At 31.5% G+C, this 9,011-nt stretch overlaps 1 protein-coding gene across 1 annotated transcript; it reads right to left on the bottom strand.

Annotated features, from left to right (window-relative positions):
- Window positions 1–5,880: 5,880 nt before the first annotated feature.
- LOC107963385 (uncharacterized) lies at window positions 5,881–7,502 on the bottom strand. Its single transcript, XM_016899925.2, has one exon. The coding sequence runs from the start codon at window positions 7,431–7,433 to the stop codon at window positions 6,813–6,815; it is 621 nt and encodes a 206-aa protein (XP_016755414.1). The 5' UTR covers window positions 7,434–7,502; the 3' UTR covers window positions 5,881–6,812.
- Window positions 7,503–9,011: the final 1,509 nt, after the last annotated feature.

Below are 9,011 nucleotides of genomic sequence, written 5' to 3' on the forward strand. Positions count from 1 at the left end.
GGGTGTTTAATTTGATATTTAGGACTAAATTGAAATACGTAAAAAAATGTGTGTTCTAGTTCATAAAGTACTTGATTGAAATGGGGGTTTTAATTAGAGGTCCTTAAATGGAATTAGACCATTATACTTTATATGGACAAAAATTAGGACATGGATGGAATTTTAAGAAAGTTTAGTAGTAAGGGCATTTTGGTCATTTGTATATTAAATGAAATAAAATGGGAAAAATAACACAAAAATGTGTTCATCTTCATTCAAGCTTGGCCGAAACTTACATGTTCTCCATAGATAGGGTTTTTCCCAAGCTTTCAAGCTCAATAGTAAGTGCATTCAAGCCCCGTTTTTAATGTTCTTTACATTTTTGAAATCCTCGTAGCTCGGTCTACCTATTTCTACCATTATTTCGAGCAAGGGTTTATGTTTAAAATTTTACCCATGAATGATATGCATGTATTTTGATGTTTGATGGTACAATATGAATGTTTGAAGTTAGGAGAACGATATTTTCTAAGCGATTTTTAGCGAAAACGAGCAAAACGACATAATCGGTAAAAATACCTATTATTCATAACTGTGTTAGAGTGAGAATTTGATGTTGTCATAGAAGGGAAAAATGATCAGCATGTCATAAAACATAATAATAATGGCTGAAATTAAATTCCCGAGCCTAGGGGTAAAATCGTAATTTTGTAAAAGTTAGGGGGCAAAAATGTAATTTTTCCATAATGTGATTTTTGGATTGAAATAAATAGTATGAGTGTTAAATGAGCTAAATGTGTTGTTATAGATCAAGAAAGGCGTGGAATCGATCTCGAACGGGAGAAGGAAAAGGTTTTGGACTAAATTACAAAATTTCTATATTTTGCACCGAGGTAAGTTTGTATGTAAATAATACATTAACTTCATTTACATTTTTACATTTCAGCCTATTATATGTATTTTAGCTAATTTTGAAACATAAATCAACTATTGGAGGAATGGAAATAAGTAATAGAGAGAGAAATCCCGGTTGAACATTCGGAAAGATTGAATAATATAGATGGGCCATAGCTAGGTCACATGTATGGTGCTGAGTGCACATTATGTGTACAAGAAAGCTACGAGATACTATATAGTAGCTAGGTCACATGTGTGATACGGGATGTATCCTACGTAGACAAGAGAGCTACGGGAGATATATATGTTGCTAGGTCGCATGTGTGATTCCAAGTGAAGGACACCATGTAGACAAGAGAGCCACGAGATAAATTGGCTAGGTCACATGGGTGGTACTAAGTGTTCACCATGTGTACAAGAGAGCCGAATTATATGAAATATGATAATGGGGCAGTGTACTGAAACCATCAAGTATTGAGGATTGATCCGAATTGTTCAACGGGATAATTTTACGGTGGCATTGTAATCATGGACTTATACTTGTGATGTATGAAATGTGGTAAAAATGAATTGTGATATGTATGCTAAGTGAGGTTAATACAAAGAAAGTGTGAAAGAGTGAATTTACAATAATACTGTTTTGGACAGTAGCAGTGACATGAATTTGAAAAATCACAAAAAATTGTATAAATTTAATTAGAGGCTGAATGAGATATTAAATTAAAGCTCAATGAGTCTATTTTCATTTAAAATAAACAGAATAAGCAAAGAAACTCTATATTTTGAGATATTTATATTTGTGTGTGACTTGTTCAGATTGACTATGTGATCCCCTGTTCTGACTTTGTTAAATCATTAAAAATTGTAAAAAAATAATTAAGAAATATAATTTATATGTCTTGATTCCTTATTGAGTCTAGTTTGAAATGAAACATGTTTCATGGCTATTTGAATTGTGTACTGGGAGAAATTCAACTCGTAGTGAACAGAGGTCAGACCAGTCAAGCTGTATAACAGGGGAAACTTTAACTAATAAACTGTACTAATTGATTGGACCAAAAATTCTAGGAAAAAAATAATAAGAATTTATATGAGTCTAGTTTCAGGAAAATTTTACGGATTTGAATTTTGAGTTTTGTAACTCGAGTTATGATTTATTTAGTGAACATGACGCAGGAGAGATAGCTCAATCAAAGTGGAGTAAATATTGAAATTAAAAGTAGATACACTTGAGTTAATGTGTAAACATATTAGATTCTTTAATTATTATTTATTTACTTACTTACTAAGCTATATAAGCTTACTTTCTTTTCTCTCTTTTGTCTTATAGTGTCGTCCGGCATTGCTCGAGAGTTAAGGATCGTTGAAGATCTGCCACACTATCAATACTTTTGGGTATTTGAACTAAACATTTCTTTTGAATTATGGCATGTATAGTAGGCTTTGTTATTTTGTTACGTGTCATAATTGCCTAGGTTTAAAATATTGGTTACATTATTTAACCAAATTATTTTGTATAAGCCATTGAAGTTGGCTAATATTGTTCAAGACATATGTTATAATGATACATTATCTATTTGGATGACATATTTCTATTTCGGTTTCGTTTAATGATATATATTATGAGCTGGTAATACCTCGTACCCTGTTTCGATGTGGAACACGGGTAAGGGGCGTTACAGTCAAGGCTTGTATTAACCAGATCATGTGTCATTACACATGCCATCATTTATTGTTTAAACATTAAGATACCTTTATGCAGTTCAATAACTGATGAAATTAAGTAATATATATGTTTTCATAGTCTTTATTAACTGAACATGGACTCAAGATGGATACACAGATCATCCAACCATCGTCAGGTCCGAGCTACAGGATGCCACACTTGTTGTCAGAGCAACTACAACAAATTTCAAAAAGATTTAATCATTCCAGCATGCTTACAAGTATAATAAACGTTCTCGATATGTTGTATAATAATTTCTGGGTCTTATATAAGTTTGCGAAAGCTTTTTTGCTAATCCAAGGTCAATGAAGGACTAAATTGAAAAGTTTCTAAAACTCACGGGTTGATGTCGCGACACCATTGCAATCTCGCTGAGACCTCATTAGTCAGTGAGTGCTGTCACAACTTTAGAAAACTTGAGGTCGCGATATCACTCACAGTCGATTTAAGTTACGACGTTGGGAACTTGTCGTTGCGATATTACCCTCTATTTTGGAAAAAAAATCACTTTAAAACACATTCAATGCTTCATACTGAAAATATTTTAACATATATATGCTCATATCACATTCAATAAGTTAGCATATCATGCAATTTGTGTAAATAAGGCTTGCTAAACTTCTTAAGATCAAGGAATTCAAATGGCATATGATACATATTCATGAACTTGACATAACTATGCCATTTTCAAACTTTAACATACCAAGTTACCATAGTTTGCAAGTTTAAATGCATGAGGCCTATGCACTTTGAAATCAAGAATTCAAAAGGCATTAAACATGATAAAAGAATTAGTCATAAACTAGGCCATTTACCAACCTTAACATATAAACATGACCTTAGCCCACAAATACACATTAGCATTCACATTAGGGATGACCATTATATAGCAAAAGATCCTATATACATGCACTATATTAGTTATCAAAATGAACATACTTCTACCGTTTTAGTGATAGTGTGGTATCCATACTGATCTGGCATTGTGAGTTTTGCAAGCTAGGGATCTACATGTAGGATAACAATAATAGGTAAGCTTTAATGTTTAGTAAGTTCAAATGGAATTTACAGCACTTACCTTGATCATAGGTGAGCATGTTAAATACCAAAGATTTAGGCATACATTTAGCTAGAACATGACACCTAATGTCACAACAAAGTGAGCATAAGAAACATATGTACCCATATAAGTCAAACCATATAACATAACCAAAACAATTACTGAACTATTCCAATTCATATAAGATCATCACAATTTCACATACTTTCACTATTCTACTAGTTAATTCCAATACAATTTTTAATCACATACCTTGATAACTTATCAATTCGATTCATTTTCATTTTTCGATTTCAAGATTCAATTTTAACAATTCACCTAATGGAACCCTAGTAAAACGGGTTTAGACACACGGGCAAACTACACCACACCAAGATAGCTCATTTGAGCATAAACTACACCATACTAAAGCACCTAAGTGCAAAGCCCGTAAGCATCCAATGTATATATATATTCAAATACATCCCTCCACCACACCAAGGTCTTTAAATAGACAATGAATACTCGACGATCCACAGCACATGTTGGATCTCAAAATATAAATCACAATCTCCGCATCATCAACTATCTTGTACACTAGTGCGCATATGACTCTATTGGCATGCCAATAATTTTCTACTATTTTACTAAGTTTACAGGGGCATCAATTATCCATATCTGCATAACCATAAGTTATGACTATCACATATCAATTTCCAAATTCATTGATCAAGTCTGACATGAATCACACATACAATTAAAGATGCATTTAAGTTCTCTTTTCATTCCTCTAGTTACTAATCAATAGATATAACATCATTCACTTATCACAACTCATTTCAATTTATTTATGTATCTAGCCAATTATGTTGATTTCCACCAAAGTCGTAACATAAGTTCAAACATAATTAAAATTAAATTAAATATAGGCATACCTATCAAAAAAGGAAGGGTAGTAAGTTTCATAAGAACTTACCTTCCAAAGTGAGTAGATTTCTTAATGACTATTCCACAATTTTTGCCTTTCCTCTACAAGCTCCACTTTTATCCAATTCTTGTTCTATACAAATATATATACATACCAAATCAATATCATATAATAACACACAATAGTCATTCAATGGCTTACAACAATAATGCCATGAAATGCATGTTCCTAATTAATCTCATTTTTATTATATGCATATTTTTCATTTGATTCAATTTAGTCCTTCAACTCTGGATAAACATATTTTTCGATTCTTAACTTCAGATCAAAATCTGATTTCACTTTCTCTGATTAGGGGTCTTATACTTTCTATTTATAGCCTAATTTCATGACAGATTTTACATTTATTCACTTTAGTCCATAATTTTACAAGCTAACAAACAAGTTTATTTAACTTTATAATTTAGTCCTTTTCATGATCTAAACTCAATATCTATCAAATTCAAGCTTAATTCATCAATTTATTAACAATGACATCTTGTTAAAAACTCAACAATTGAACAAATTGATACATGAGTTAGCTAAATCAAACGCCTATAATCATAAATCTATAAAAATTACAAAAAAAACGACTACATTACTATAAAGTAGAGTACCAAAAAAGTTACAACACTTACCATGATTGTAGCTACCCAATTTTAAAGGGAGAGATGAGCCAAAAATCTCATCTTTTACCCTCTTTTATTATTTCAACAAAAGTCAAAATTTTAAAATTGTGGAAAATAATAATTCTCATTTCTCTCATTAAATCAATTGCTACCATATTCATCCATGTGGCCAAAATATTTTTCTCATTTTAAAATTCCAATTTAGTCTATTAGGAAAAGCCCAAAAATACTTTTTTTTAATCTCCATATTCAATTTACCATCAAAATCCATTTTATGGCAAAATGACACATTAGTCCATGTACTTTTTATTTTTACTCAATTTAGTTCATACCTTGATTTTCCATTCCACATATTAATATATATTTTCTTATCTCTTTTATTCAAAATAATACTTGTTGAACCACATGTTTTTTCCTAATAGTCAATTTACACTTTAGTTCTCATATTTTTTCTCCAAATCTTAACTTTAATCTTTTTTCCGAAATTTCAAACTCACATTTATTATTTATTAACTTTCCTTTTCTAAATATCTAATTAAGTTCTTAAAAGAATTCATATAATAACTCGTTCTATATTTTCTTAGAAATTGAACTATGTACTTTATCGAAATAGTACCATTTACTTACTTGAAATTTTGTGACATTACAGACAACATCTTTGTTACATAAGAAATGGTTCAGTCAACGATGAATATGAGACGAGGGGGCCATGATTTTAAAAACAGATTTACCTAAAGCATATGATAATGAGTCCTAGTAGAATTTGGAGCACCTTCGAAAATGGATGATTTTAAAAATAGGCATTCAACATCTCATTGCAGAATTGGACGCCATTTGGATGGTGGAGTTTCTTTAGAAATCTCATAAAATCTCTCATCCTCCAAACACTTTCTTGATTAACTACTAGAATTGGATAACGAGGGTTAGTTGTCTGAGGTGCATCAGATTTTTCGGCAGGGAAATAAGTGTGCCAATCACCTTGCTAACCTGGGCCAGCATCAAGAGATTGGGTGATGTTGCTGAACGCATTGTTTGATTCCCTTGCTACAAGCTTATGTGGGTGGGAAGGGAATGTAACTTATTTTTATTTTCTTTTTTCGGAGAGTTATCATGTCTGTCACATAATTATTCCTATCCTCACTGCACAACCCAAATCCAACGCCAACCCATACAACGTCCTTACCAAGTGGAAACCATGCCGCCAACAACTAGATCCACAAGCCAAAAAATGCATTTGATTACATCACTCTACCCTATACTACATTAATTCCCTCCAGGTTCAAGCAGGCACAGAAAGTACCCTATATGACGATCTACCATGAAGATTTTTGAAGCACTTGGGAATTAGTACCTCTTGATCCATAAAAAAACATATACAATCGACTATAAATAATATTTTATGCAGATGCACCCAAACTAACCAACAAAATAATAAATACCATCTCTATAATCCGAAAATTACAATAATAAACAATAAAGTGTAGAAGTAAAGAAAAACCTGTATACAACTATAAATAAAAACTGCAGCAAAACAGCATATATAATCCTAAAAATAGGGAAAAGAAGAAGAAAATATTACACCTTATAGTTATAGTTGCAGTTTTGGTCTCCAACACTTGAATTAGACAAAAAGACAATGATGTCGCATGAAGTTGTAGAAACAACATGAAACTTAAACAGATTCAAGATATTAACCTTGCCTGAAATCTCACAAATTGTCTCCAAAGGCAGTTCACCACCCGAAACATCAGCGAAAAAGTTTGAGTCTGAGATGAATCGATCCGCCATGACTGTTACCGTCAAGTTCATCGGAGCCGTTTTATCTGCAGAAATCTTACCGGCTGGAATTGGAACCTCGCCTACTTTCAGGCCCCTGTAGTTCATCTCAGCGGTCGAGTCAGCATACTTGAACCCCACTTTGTTGGAGTTCTTGATGGAGAGATCCACGTCCAGGCTAACGTTGAACAACACTTGGAACTTTGTCGTATCTAGGTAAAACTTCAGGTCGGCTAAGGTGACTGAGTCGACTGTTACTACGGGGTTTTTGGGCTTGAAAACGGTTAAAGCTAAGATTACAATGAGGATTATGATAAATATTAACCCACCCATGGTTGCAAAACAGATGTTTCTGCATTTATGGAGACGCTTGGGGTCATTGTTCATGGCTGCTGAATTGCTTGCAGTCTGTATTTCCATTGATTTTGAATATATAAATCTTACTTCCAGGTTGAAAATTTTGCAGGTTTTATTATTATTATTAAAATGGGTTGGCTTTTAATGTCACGGATGATAAAGAAATGTATTGAAATTGGGAACGTAGCCCATGCTAGAAATTAGAAAAGGCATATAGCATAAATTTATTTATTATTCCTTAAATAAGCTAGGCTTGAAACGATGGAGCAAGTAATGTTTTGGTTAAATATTACTCATTAAATTTCCTTTTAAATAATATATATTTTTTAAACTTCATCATATTTCTTTAAAATCACCTTTTTTTTCCCTTTTAAAAATACTTTATTATTCTTTCAACCTAATTAATAAAATTTTAGATCTAAGAAAACCAAATCAAGCATTAGATATGTTAGGCAGGCCCTGTACCTGTTTTACATACATTTAGGGTTATTAAAAGTGAATTGAATTATGATTTTGACTTTCACTTGGAATTTGAATATTTTCATGGATATTTTATCTACCTTTGATCCATGAAAAAAGCAAAGCTTTTATAATCAACTAAGATGTTAAATCAATGTCATGAATCATATTTAAAATTTAAACTTTAAACCTGCGAATTTTATTTAGGTATTATTTAAAAAATTACCTAATAATTAGATTTAAATATAATTATTTAAATTATATAGAGATAAGATGTTTGGATAGTTATTGTAATACATAACATGATTTGAAATTAATTTTTATTACTTGTTTAGAAATTTTTTATCGTGCTAATACTTTTTTATAGGAATTATTATTTTTTTAAAAATATAAATTATGTAATTGTGTAATTACAATTTGTACTACCAAACGTCAATGTAATTACACTCTATCAGCCAAACACATATAGTGAATACAATTCTTTGTAATTACAAGAAAATGTAATTACTACTCTAGTAATTACACTTTCATTCAATTACTTTGTGTTGTCCAAATATACTCTTATTTATTTTCTTTCTAAATACACCAAGTCTATGAAAATTATCAAGAATTTGATATTGTTGATGTGAAGTATTAATAAGGGAAAAGGCAAGGAGGAGAATGTGGTGATGCAAATGAGGTTGGTTCACTTAGATAGGCGAAGAGCCAGAGACTGTAAAGAGGAGCAAAAAGATTATTGTGAAGGTAAATGAGGTTAAGTGAACAGGGTAAGTGCTTAGGGTTGCTAATATGGAATAAGATTTATGTAGCATCCCCAAAATTCCAGGAATTTGAAACAGTGGTAAATAAATGGTTAATCAGTTATGATATGAGAAAGTCAGAAATTGGAAAATCATCAATGTTATGAGATAGTGAAGACATATACTAAAGGCATTTGGAAAAGTCTGTGTATTAGGAAAAATAAATCCGGGGTATTGACTAGATTGTAAGAGAGTGAAAAATATTGGGGTCAAAGTGAGAAAATTGAATGTTAGAGTGATTAAATTGAATTGAAGAAAAAAAAAGAGAAAGGTCTAGAGGTGAAAATTTACCAAAAAGAGACATGACTCATGATGGTATTATAGAAAAAGTTGAAGGACAAAATGGTAATAATTTGAAATAGATAATTATGGAAACATAATG

This window comes from Gossypium hirsutum, chromosome A06 (genome assembly GCF_007990345.1).
Source record: "Gossypium hirsutum isolate 1008001.06 chromosome A06, Gossypium_hirsutum_v2.1, whole genome shotgun sequence".
NCBI lineage: Eukaryota > Viridiplantae > Streptophyta > Magnoliopsida > Malvales > Malvaceae > Gossypium > Gossypium hirsutum.

What these genes read in the sequence shown, in the direction of transcription:
- LOC107963385 (XM_016899925.2), bottom strand. Translation starts at nt 7,433, where the DNA reads ATGGAAATACAGACTGCAAGCAATTCAGCAGCCATGAACAATGACCCC.